The sequence below is a fragment of the Cuculus canorus genome, chromosome 27 (assembly GCF_017976375.1).
Source record: "Cuculus canorus isolate bCucCan1 chromosome 27, bCucCan1.pri, whole genome shotgun sequence".
NCBI classification, from domain to species: domain Eukaryota; kingdom Metazoa; phylum Chordata; class Aves; order Cuculiformes; family Cuculidae; genus Cuculus; species Cuculus canorus.
In genome coordinates, this window is record NC_071427.1 from 3,016,643 (window position 1) to 3,027,785 (window position 11,143).

Sequence of the window (11,143 nt, forward strand, 5' to 3'; positions counted from 1 at the left end):
ACAATTCAAAGCAACAGGCCTCTGCAGCCTGGTCCTGGGCAGGGGGCAACGTCTCCTTCTCCAGTGCTGGGCACCTTGGGGCTGCCCCCCAAGTGTTGGGGGGTCTGGCCACATGTGACTCAGCTAAGGCATCAGGGAATTCCAGCAGGGAACACGGAAGGGCCACAGCCTCATCTGGGTCACAAGGAAGCAGCCCCAGGCATACCCAGGGAAAGGGTGCAGACGGGTGAAACGTTAAACCTCTGCTCTTTATTCGGTGCCTGGTCTCCTCGCCCCGCTTCCCGAGCGCGCTGTGAGCAAGCGAGGCGGAGAAGGTTTTCCAGGGGTGACCTGAACACGGGGAGCACTCCGAGCCAGCCCAGGCTGGAGGGGCTGTGGGGCAGGGGGAACCCCTCCATGCATCCCCAAATTCCCCTCGTGGACACGGCTCTGCCCCAGCCACGGGGCAAACTCCAGGTATCCACCGCCACCAGTGCTGATCCCAGGAAGGCTCCTTCAAGAGCACAAACTGTCACCTCCATCCCACCCCACAGGGACACTGGGGAGGGGGCTGGACCCCCAGCCCCTCTCCAACCTGCCTTATTGCTACAGTCCGAGCAGCAGAGCGGCCAGGAGGAATTCAAGAGGAGTTCGCTGTTTGAGAAGGACATGTCCAAAGCTAAGGACTCGCCATGAAGAGGGTGGGCTGTCTTCTTTCTGGGGAAGGAGGAGCTGCCACATCTCACCATCTCAGCAGAGAAGAGGGCGAGTTGTGCTCATGTCCAGGAAATAACGCACCGTTCATTCAAGGGCCTCCTGCGCTCTCCCGAGCCCAGAGCTGAGGCTGTACAAACTCATTGCACCTCTAGCAGCAATGACTGGGGAAGGGCACTGGGAGAACTGGAGAAACAGGTAGAACCCCCATGCCCGTCCCACCACCCGGCTGCTAGTTGCGTTGGCTGGGCAGCTCCTGGGAGATGAATTTCCGAAGGCGCTCGAGGTACTGGCTGTAGAGTTCAATGTCATTGTGCCCGGCCCCGTCCACCCACAGCGGCTCCACAGCCTTGGGGCAGCGTTCAAAGAGCGCAAGGCCGTGGGAGAAGTCAATGACTTCATCCTCGGTGCCATGGATGATGAGGACGGGAGAGGTGATTTTGGAGATCTTCTCAATGCTGCCAAGAAGGAAGGGTGGAAAGAAATGAGAGAGGGTGGTAAGTACAGGGATCAAGGCACCTCCATTCCTCCTGCCCCTCCAAAATAAATTCCCTCAGGGAGAGGGACCAGGAAATGCTCTTTGATCACAGCAGAGCATAGGGACACGAACTTCTGCCATCAATGAGCTCCAGGACAAGATCCTGCCCAGCGTGACAGATGAGGACCAAACAGCGGTGAGAACAGCCCTGTGGGACTGGGGCAGGGCTGACAGAAACTGCTGCAGGACAGCGTGAGCCCAGGCCCTCCCTGCGGCGCCATCAGCCGTGCTGGGTTTTGTGGAGAAGCCTGGCTGTTCTCAACCCGGCCCCAAAGGCCGTGTGAGGCCACCAGGATGCAGAGTGTGAGCTGGTGGCTCCCAGCTACGGCTTCCGGCTCAGGGATCGTCCCTCGGGTCCCACTGGCCTGGCTGCAAGGGAGAGACAAAGCCAGAGCTCATCCCACCACCTGAGCGCTGCCTTCCTGTGCCACTACCCCTGCCCTCTGCAGAGCGGAAAAGACAGCCCAACAAATTACTCCTGGGGGAATGACGAGTCCTGGAGACCCCCCAGGGCTCATGATACTCAATAAAAGGATGGTGGGACAGGCCCAAGGCTAACGGGCAAAGATACCAGGACAGGATGGTCAGAAGGTGATGCCCTGTACAACACGGGGTGCACACACAGCATGACCTTCAGGAGGGGGCACAGGGTGGGTTATGAAACCTCAGAGGGGACAGAATGCAGGGCAGGGAGATCCTGATGGGCATGTACCATGGGAAACAGGCCCCCAGTTTTCACTGTAACCCTTCTCTGTGGCCACGCTGGCATCCAGGACAGAGCTGGTCTGGGCACCGTCCCTCCAGAGCTGACCCCCAGCCCCTGTCCCTTCTCCTCAGGCCACTCACTTGGGGAAGGCGTCGAACCAGTAGGTCTTCTTGGTCTCGGGGAAGGCAACTCTCATGCCAGAGGTAAGTGGGGAGTGGAGCACGATGGCAGCGCACTCGTAGCGGGAGGCCAGATCAACCGTGGGCACTGTGCCGATGCTTTGGCCATACAAAATAATGTTCTCCGGGCTGATCCCATACCTGGAAGAGGAAAAAGCAGGTCAGTGGCAGGCACCAGAGTCACATCGGCAGGAGATACAGCATGGGGGGTCACCCTGCTCCGGCCACAGCACACTGCAAGGCTCCCTGGAGTGGGATGGGGCTCTGTCCCTCTGCCTCTCTCAGCAACTCGCGTCTGGGATCAAAGCAGCTGCTCTGGCAGGACCAGCAAGCAGCCAGGGCTGAGCTGCCTGGCGAGATGTAGGAGGATGTCAAGGCTCACCCGTGCCAGGAGCAGGATTACATGCAGATTTGCAAACCCCAAATCGCAGTCACACAGGGCAGCCCCCAGTTCATTTTGCACCAGGCCTGGCTGCAGGCAGGGCAGAAGGAGCAGAGCCCTTCACGGGGCTCCACCTTGAGCCTGGTGGGGAATCCAGGGCTGAGCAGCTTGGGAGCAGCCAGACGGGGAGCACAGCTTGTGCAAGCCCTCCTGCAGCACCCCTGCCCCTGCAGCTGCTTTCCGGCCACCCTTTCTCATTGCGAGCAGCCTGGGTTCCCTCTCTGGGAGATTTCCTGTTTTCCAGACTGCTGGGTTTTCCTGGCGGCAGGATGGATGTCCTTCCTTCCGCCTGCTTCCTCTTGGACACAACAGAACTCTCCTCCTTCCCAGTCTCAGCCCCAGCACCACTTGCACCACTGGCTGGACTGGTGAGACGTGGCAGCTCCCTTCTTCCCCCTTGCCCAGAAAGATTCCTTCTGGAATTTCTCTGCATATCCCCGCTCACCGCGTCCGCAGCGCCTGCCACGCAGCGTCGATGTCAGAGTAGAGGTTCCTCTCCGAGGGTTTGCCTGTGCTCACACCATAGCCCGAGTAGTCGTAGGAGAAGATGTTGCAGTTGATGCGGGTGCCCAGCCCGATGTAGAAGCTGCTCATCTGCCCCAGGTCCACAGCGTTGCCGTGTGAGAAGAGCACCGTGTACCTGCAGTACCGGGGAGAAATGGGAACGATGGGTTAATCCTGGAGTCAGTTGCAATGCCAGTGCCACCCAGGCCACTTTGGGGGCAGATGTGCCCAGGTAACCCCAGCCAGGATGTCCACATCGGAGTCCAAGAGCCAAATCCCACAACACAAAGAGCTAACACACCTCCAGCCACCACAGAAGGTCCTCATGATGCCCCCAGTCCAACCCCAAAGATACCCAGGCCCTCCTTCACTCCCAGCAGAAACAGGCAGGATGATTCTGTTCAAGTTTGTGAGTCTATTTTAGGTAAAAAAAGCTCAGGATTTGGGGCCATTTGCCCAACAGGGATTTCAAATAAGAATTCTGACAGTATTTTTTTTTCTCTCCTGAGCCTGGCAAGACACCAGACACTGGGAGAGAAGTGAATTGTGGGAGTGACAAGGCACAAGAAATTTCCACCATAAGGGGAAAAACAATGTTAATCATAAAAATTAACACTAATAGCTCATTGATGGAAGCTTGGCTCTCTTCAGCCTCCCGGGACTTAAAGGGGCTCCAGGAAAGCTGGCGAGGGGCTCTTGATCAGGGAGTGCAGGGATAGGATGAGGGGGAACTGTTTCCAGCTGAAAGAGAGGAGATTGAGATGAGATCTTGGGAAGAAATGTTTTGCTGTGAGGGTGGGGAGGCCCTGGAACAGGTTCCCAGAGCAGTGGTGGCTGCCCCATCCCTGGAGGCGTTCAAGGCCAGGTTGGATGGGGCTTGGAGCAACCGGATCCAGTGAGAGGTGTCCCTGCTCATGGCAGGGGATGGAACTGGATGGGTTTTGAGATCCCTTCCAGCCCAAACCATTCCATGGTTCTATGATTCTGTCACAGGCAGCGAGCAGGGCGTGTTCCCTGCTGAGCCCCCCCAGTCTGTGCAAGAGCTCTGCGGCCAGGTTGAGCCTCTGTGTCCCAGAGAGGATGTCCCAGCTGGAAGGTGGTGGCAGAACAAGCTGTGGGGAAACAGATAAGCAAGGCCTGATGCCAGGGCAGGGTTGGGAGGGCTGGATCCCCCGACCTGGGCTCTTCCCTCCAGCCCCACAGCCGCTCCACAGGCCGGCTGAAGTGGCGCCAGTGCTAAGCCTTTGCAGGTCACAGACGTATGCCCAGGCAGAGCAATTCCACCGACAGTTTGCTCTCTCCAGGGACCTGGGACACATACAGGGATGGAGCAAACATCCCCACCGGGAAAGCCTGCAGAGGCCTCCTGTAAGGCAGCTCTCCAGCCCCCATGAGAGCCATCTCCCATGCCCAAGCCCACCTGATGGCTTCAAAGCTGAGGGCAGATCCAGGCTGCATTCTCCTGCACAGATGTCCCTGTGGACACCGTTCCTTGGAGGACACATTGCTCTGGGGAAGATTTCAGTGTGTTGGACCAGCCGGGGCGCTGCAGGCTTTGAGCCCTGACCTCCCTCCGAGGCTGAACTCCCAAGCTATGCTGCCAGCACAAGGAGCAGCCACCAAGTCCCCTCCTGTCCCTGTGCCCTCCCCTCGTGCCTTGCCACTGGCAGGGGTCTCCACCCTGCACCCCAGGCTGGCCTTCTCCAGCTTCCCAGTTCCAGACCCATGGGAATGACCAGCGGTGGGTTGTGCCTAAATCCCACCTGGCTTTCACTCCTATCACTCTTCTCCTTGAGGAATCAAATATGCCTGAAATGAGACTAAATGTGCAGACCCGGATTGCCGTGGGCGTCTCCTGCCCATCCCTGTGGTCACTGCGGCGCTGGGGACGGAGGGCGAGCGGACGGCACAGACCCCTCGGGCGCTCACCGAGAGCCTCACACAGACACTCGATTCACAATCAGAATGTAACATCCCGATGACATCCAGGGGGATCTGTGGGAATCTCAAAGTCCCTATGGCCTCCAGCTTTGCCCGCACTACCCATTTAACCCCATTCCCAATGCAGCCACAAGCCAGACCGGTCATGGCAGCCGGGCCCACCCATCCCACAGGACGCATCCAATCCCCCGGGGCAGGGCCAGGATGGTGCTGGGTCAGGCTGGGACAAGGAGGTGGCACTCAGCTGAGGGACAGGAGCAGGCAGGATGGCACCATGCCCACCAGCACGAGCCAGGGTCAAACCAACCGCTGGCAGCAGCACAAGGCTGGTACATCCGTGCAACTCACCTGGCACCCGGCACGCAGCGGACATACATGCAGCCAACACGGTTCCCTCGGCTGCTTTTGGTGACGAACACCTCGATGTTGTCCAGTTCCCGCTGGGAGTACTGAAAATCTGCCCGGTCCTTCAAGTGCAGTTTCCACCGCCCCGCGGCACCGCCGCGCAGGGAGCCGGTGCTGGTGCTGCCAACGGGCTCCGGCTCGGGGACCATGGCGTAGGTGGGCTCCGGAGGCAGGAAGGCCAGTTTGGCAGCGATGCGGCTGGGGCAAGGAGGGCAGCAGAAGAGGCAGCAGAGTTGGCTGATCGACAGCCCATTCATGACGGCAGCGAGGCGAGAGGCAGCCGCGCCCGGAGCGAGGGAGGATCCAAATCGGACAGAGGCCGGGAACAACGATGGCCTGAAGAGGCCCTGTCCTCAGCTGGCCCTCGGCACAGCTGCTGCCCACAGTCCACCGCGGGCCGGGGCACTGCTCAGGGCTGGGGTGGCCGCCATCCGTCTGTCTGTGGGCAGCAGCGCTGGCCTGTGGGCAAGTAAGGAAGCAGTGAGAGCTCCACAACCCCCCCCAGACACGCATGACCCGCAGCTAGGGACAAACTCACAGTGCCACGAGCCCAGGGACACCCCCTCCTTCCTCTAACACCCCCATCCCTCACAGCTCCCCCAAACCCAACCCTCCTTTAACACTTCTCAGCCCACACCATGCAACGCAACCCCCACGCACAGGCCCACGCTAGGGAGCGAGGACGTGTGCACACACACATACACACACGTGCTCCGCAAGAGTCGTGGTACAAAGGACACAGCCCCTCTGGGACACCCAGATGCCGGCACAGGCATGCAGTGGGAGCGCCGAGCTCCTGAAGGGAAAGAGGAGGGGGAAAATACGGGATGAAAAAAAAAAAAAGCAACTATTTTCTGCAAGTTTGGGCACAGGCTCCCGCTGAGGAATGTCAAACCAGCCCACACCCTGAGGAATTCACTCCATCTGCTTCCTAAGGGCTGGGAAAGGGGAGGAAAGGGTGAAGGAAGAGGCCTCCCAGCCGGGAAGGCATGCGGCGCCGAATATGCTGCAAGATTTGGAAGGGATGCTCAGTTCCCCGGCCTCGCTGCAGGCGAGGGTGGGGTCTCCCTTGGGCTGGTGGCTGCGCACAGTGGTGCCGGCGTCCCACCGGGCACAGCCCTTTCTGGGTTTGGCACCCTGCGTCCTGCTGGGAACACGAGCACCCGCGGCGGGTGAGGGTGTCTGGGCATGGCATGGGTCTGCACAGGTGGCTGCCATGCCCTGGGTGCCACACTTGCCCTGGTGTCACGCTCATGCCATGGGTCACACAGCCACGCCATGGGTGTCACGCTCATGCTGTGGGTCACACAGCCACGCCATGGGTGTCACACTTGCCCTGGTGCGACGTTCATGCTGTGGGTCACACAGACACACCATGGGTGTCATGCTCATGTCAAGGGTCACACAGCCACACCATGGGTGTCACACTCATGCTGCACAACCCCCTGACCCCCCAACAAACACAAGCTTTGCCCCCCAGCACAGCAGGGGGGGGTCTACTGACACCCACTTGCTGACCCGAGTGGGCCCTCCCCACACTGACCAATGTGGGACCCTCCCGGTGACCAGTGGGGGCCCCTCCACACACACAGACAGGGGACCCCCACCTCACCCACCCCGACCTGCATGCCCCCCTCAACTGCTGGGGGCCTCTTTCCTCTCACTGACACATGTAGGACACCCCCAATCATGGCCACCCCCAGTGACCTCTTCCCCCCTCAATCTGCCAGGACCTTCCCCCATCATCAGTGCGAGCGCTCCTCTCCACACAGGCTGACCCGTGTCCCTCCCCTGATCAAAGTGAGCCTCTTACCCCCCTCACGACCTGCTTGCCCTCCCCCTAATCCACGTGAGTCTCTTCTCCCCCCTAGTCTGCCTGGACCACCCCTAATACCGTGTTCCCTCCCCCCTCCACTGACCAGCCCCCCCAAGATAACCAGTGCTGCACCCCCCTTCAGTGTGAGCCCTTCCTTCCCCCCTAGACTGACCTGCATGGGCTGCCACCCCCCCGTTAATCTACAACCTACCTGGACCCCCCCTGCATTGACTGCTATGCCCCCTGCCCCCCCAAACCAAACAGCACAGCCCCTACCATCACTGTGGGCCTCCCCCAGCACTGTTGTGCCCCTCCCTCATTACTCCCACCCCAATCAGCACGGTCCCCACACCACTGCTGCCCCCCCCCCCCCCAAAGAGCACAGCTCCCCCATCAGTGTAGGCCTCCCCGCCCCCCCTCCCCGATCCCCAGGCCTCCCCCAGACCGACCAGCACTGCCCCCCCATCAGCTTGGGCCTCCCCCCATTGCTGCCTCCCCCATGGTGCTTCCCCCCACTGCCCCCCCCCCCAATCAGCTTGGGCCTCCCCGCCATTGCTGCCCTCCTCCCCCACCAGCGTGAGCCCTCCCATTGCTTACCCCCCCATCCCCATGGCGCCTCCCCCCACTGCTGCGTCCCCCCACCCCATCAGCTTGGGCCTCCCCCACATTGCTGCCCCCTCCCCCTCCAGCCTGGGCCTCCCCTCCCTACTGCTGTGCCCCCTCCCCACATAGCTGCCCCCGCCCCCACCCCAGCCTAGGCCTTCCCCCTCCATTGCTGTCCCCCCATCAGCGTGGGCCTCCCCCCACTTCTGTTCCCGCCCTATTGTTGCCCCCCTCCAGCCTAGGCATTCCCCCCCAATACTGCTGCCACCCACCATCAGTATGGGCCTCCCCCTCCACTGCTGCCCCCCTCCCCCAGCCTGGGTCTCCCCCCCCATCAGCTTGGGCCTCTCCCTCAATTGCTGCCCCCCCTCATTACTGCCCCACACACACACACTGCTGCTCCCTCTCCTTGCTGCCCCCCCGACAGCTTGGGCCTTCCCCCCATTTGCTGCCCCCTCCCCATTAGCGCTCCCCCCCCTACAGCCTTGGCCTCCCTCCCCACTGCTGCCCCCTTTCCTTGCTGCCCCCCCCCCCCAGTCTGGGCCTCCTGCCCCAATGCGGCCTCCCCCCACTGCGGCCCCCGCCCCCCTCCCCCCCCATTGCTGCCTCCCCAGCCTGGGCCTCCCCCCTCCCCACTGCTGCCCCCCCGATGCCCAAGCCCCCCCATTACTCTGCCCCCCCCGTACCTGCCCATGCTCGCTCGCTCACCCCCTCCGCTCCTCTCGCCCGGTTTCGCCGCCGCCGGGACTCGCGGCCTCCGAGCGGGGGCGTCGCTACGCTACGCGACGCGGCGGCCGTCCCGCCCCGCCCACTCGATGACCGGAAGTGACGTCAGCGCACTACCTTCCCCCCACCTTGTTCCTAAGACGACGCGCCTTCCTGCCAGTCTGGCGAACCGGAAGTGACGTTTGCGCGCGCATTGTCCTTGTTCCTAAGGCAACAGCGCGGCCTTTACGCCCGCTATGGCGGCTCGGGGCCTGCCCGGAGAGAAGCGAAATGCGCTCGTGTGCAGTCTGTGTGTAGCCAAAGCAGTTCAGTCCCCAAATACAGACAAAAACACACCCCGTCTGCCCCAAAATGGGGGGTTGGGCTTGGGCTGGTGGCCCCGGGGGCACCTAAGGTCCAAACCACCCCCCGACCCCACTGAGCAGCCCTGAGGAAAAGGATGTGGGGGGAGGAGGAGCTCGACATGAGGCGGCAATGGGCCCTCAGAGCCCAGAAATCAGGCGCGTCCTGGGCTGCATCCAGAGCTGTGGGACCAGCAGGGGAGGGAGGGGATTCTGCCCATCTGGGAAGACCCACCTGGAGCCCTGTGTGCAGTTCTGGAGCCCTCAGCACGGGAAGGACGTGGAGCTGTTGGAGGGAGTCCAGAGGAGGCCATGGAGATGATCTGAGGGCTGGAGAACCTCCTGTACGAGGACAGGCTGAGAGAGTTGGGGTGGTTCAGCCTGGAGAAGAGAAGGCTCCAGGGAGACCTTAGAGCAGCTTCCAGTGCTGAAAGGGGCTCCAGGAAAGCTCTGGATCAAGGAGGGCAGGGACAGGGTGAGGGGAATGGTTTGGAGCTGGAAGAGGGGAGATTGAGATGAGATCTTAGGAAGAAATGGAGGAATGGTTTTAAATTGGAAAGGGAAGGATATGGAGCTGTTGGAATGGATCCAGAGCAGGCTACAAAGATGATCCGAGGACTGGAGCACCTTCGATACAAGGACAGGCTGAGAGAGTTGGGGTTGTTCAGCCTGGAGAGGAAAAGGCTCTGAGACCTTATAGCGACCTCTTGGACAGGCAGGATCTCTTTCGAGGCCCACAGGACCTCTCTAAGACCCTCTTGACCCCTCTAGAGACACCCAGGACCCTTCAAAATCCCCCCAAACTTATCTAAAGCCTCCCCCCGTACCCATTTAGAGTCCTCAGAACCCCTGTAGGGACCCCCAACACCCCCCTAGAGTCTCCTAGAAGCACTCTAGGATCCACGGGACCCCTCTAGAGCCCCCTGGGACCTGATTAGGGCCTTCTAGGGCCAGTCTTGGACCTGCAGGACCCTGTTAGAGACACACAGGACCCCTCTAGGACACTCTCGACCACTCTAGAGCTCCATGGGACCCCTGTAAAGCCTTCCAAGACCCCTCTAAGACCTCCAGGACCCCTCGAAAGCGTTCTGGGACCCATTAAAGTCCTTCTAGAACCCCTCTAAGACATGCAGGGCCCTTCTAGAGCCCCATGGAACCCCTTAAAGGCCTTGCAGGACACCTCTAGGACCTTCTGGACACCTCTAGAGAGCCCAGGACCCATTCAGGATCTCCAGGACCTCTCTAGAGACTCCCGGGACCCCTCTAAAGACATCCAGAACCTCTGTAGAGCCCCCTGGGACACCCTTAGGGTCTTCTAGGTCTGCTCTATGACCATCTGGACCCCTCTAGAGCCTTATGGAACTTTTTAAAGCATTCCAGGACCCCTCTAAAACCCCTAAGGCCAATCTACAGCAACCTGGGAACCCTTTAAGGCCTTCCAGGAGCACTCTAGGACCTGCAGGACCTTTCTAGATCCCCACAGGACCCCTCTAGGATCCTATGGACCCCTCTAGAGCTACCCAAGACCCTTCTAGGACTTCCAAGACCCCTTGAAAGCCACCTGGGATTCATTTAATGTCTTCCAGGACCCCTCTAGGACCCTCTGGACCCCTCTAGAGACCTCCAGGAACCTTTCAAGATCCCCAGGACCTCTCTAGAGACTCCCAGGACCCCTCTAGAGATGAGCAAGACTGTTCTAAAGGTCCCTAGGCCTACCTAGAGCCCCCCCAGTACCCATCAAGGACACTCAGGACCACTGTAGGGACCTCCAGCACCCTTGTAGAGTCCCCTAGAAGCATTCTGGTACCCCCAAGACCCCTAGAGAGCTGTCTGGAACTCCTTTTAGGGCCTTCTAGGACCTGCAGGATCACTCTAAGACTCCCCAGGGCCCTTCTAATGTGCACTGGGACCTCTTTAATGCAATCCAAGACCCCTCTAGGACCCACAAGACCTCCACAGCTCTGGGACTGCTGGTGGCCCCCAGAGCTCTCCAAGCCCTGGTTTGGGGGTAGACCTGATGCCCTTGGGTCTCGGGGTGCCCCGGGCACCAAAAGGTGGGAAAAAGAGGGTCCCCCTTGAGCACGGTGAGGAAAAATATGGAACGCTTCACGAATTTGCGTGTCATCCTTGCGCAGGGGCCATGCTAATCTTCTCTGTATCGTTCCAATTTTAGTATATGTGCTGCCGAAGCGAGCACGATGTGCCGTGTTTCCAGTAAGCTATTTAAACCTCCAGAATCTCATAATATT

General features: G+C 60.3%; 1 protein-coding gene and 1 non-coding gene across 3 annotated transcripts; both read right to left on the reverse strand.

The window, feature by feature from the left end:
* Positions 1-222: 222 nt before the first annotated feature.
* ABHD17A (abhydrolase domain containing 17A, depalmitoylase) lies at positions 223-8,667 on the reverse strand. 2 transcript variants are annotated; one of them, XM_054050539.1, is made up of 5 exons: positions 8,514-8,667; positions 5,352-5,867; positions 3,004-3,198; positions 2,078-2,257; positions 223-1,151 (listed from the first exon to the last, which is right to left on the reverse strand). In XM_054050539.1, the coding sequence occupies exons 2-5, from the start codon at positions 5,663-5,665 to the stop codon at positions 926-928; spliced, it is 915 nt and encodes a 304-aa protein (XP_053906514.1). In that variant the 5' UTR covers positions 5,666-5,867; positions 8,514-8,667; the 3' UTR covers positions 223-925. The 2 variants fall into 2 exon arrangements, with proteins under 2 accessions (XP_053906514.1, XP_053906515.1); XM_054050540.1 differs by having other exon boundaries at positions 8,536-8,643.
* A 2,317-nt stretch (positions 8,668-10,984) lies between these two features.
* On the reverse strand, positions 10,985-11,091 carry LOC128849302 (U6 spliceosomal RNA). The gene has a single exon (XR_008447313.1). It is a non-coding gene; the product is annotated as a U6 spliceosomal RNA (small nuclear RNA).
* Positions 11,092-11,143: the final 52 nt, after the last annotated feature.

Bases quoted from the DNA above. Each gene is read 5' to 3' on its own strand.
- ABHD17A (XM_054050539.1), bottom strand. From the start codon at position 5,665: ATGAATGGGCTGTCGATCAGCCAACTCTGCTGCCTCTTCTGCTGCCCT. The intron at 2,258-3,003 runs GTGAGCGGGGAT...TTCCTCTTCCAG, and splicing joins TGGCAGGCGCTGCGGACGCG to GTATGGGATCAGCCCGGAGA. The intron at 1,152-2,077 runs GTGAGTGGCCTG...CCTTCTTGGCAG, and splicing joins TGGTTCGACGCCTTCCCCAA to CATTGAGAAGATCTCCAAAA.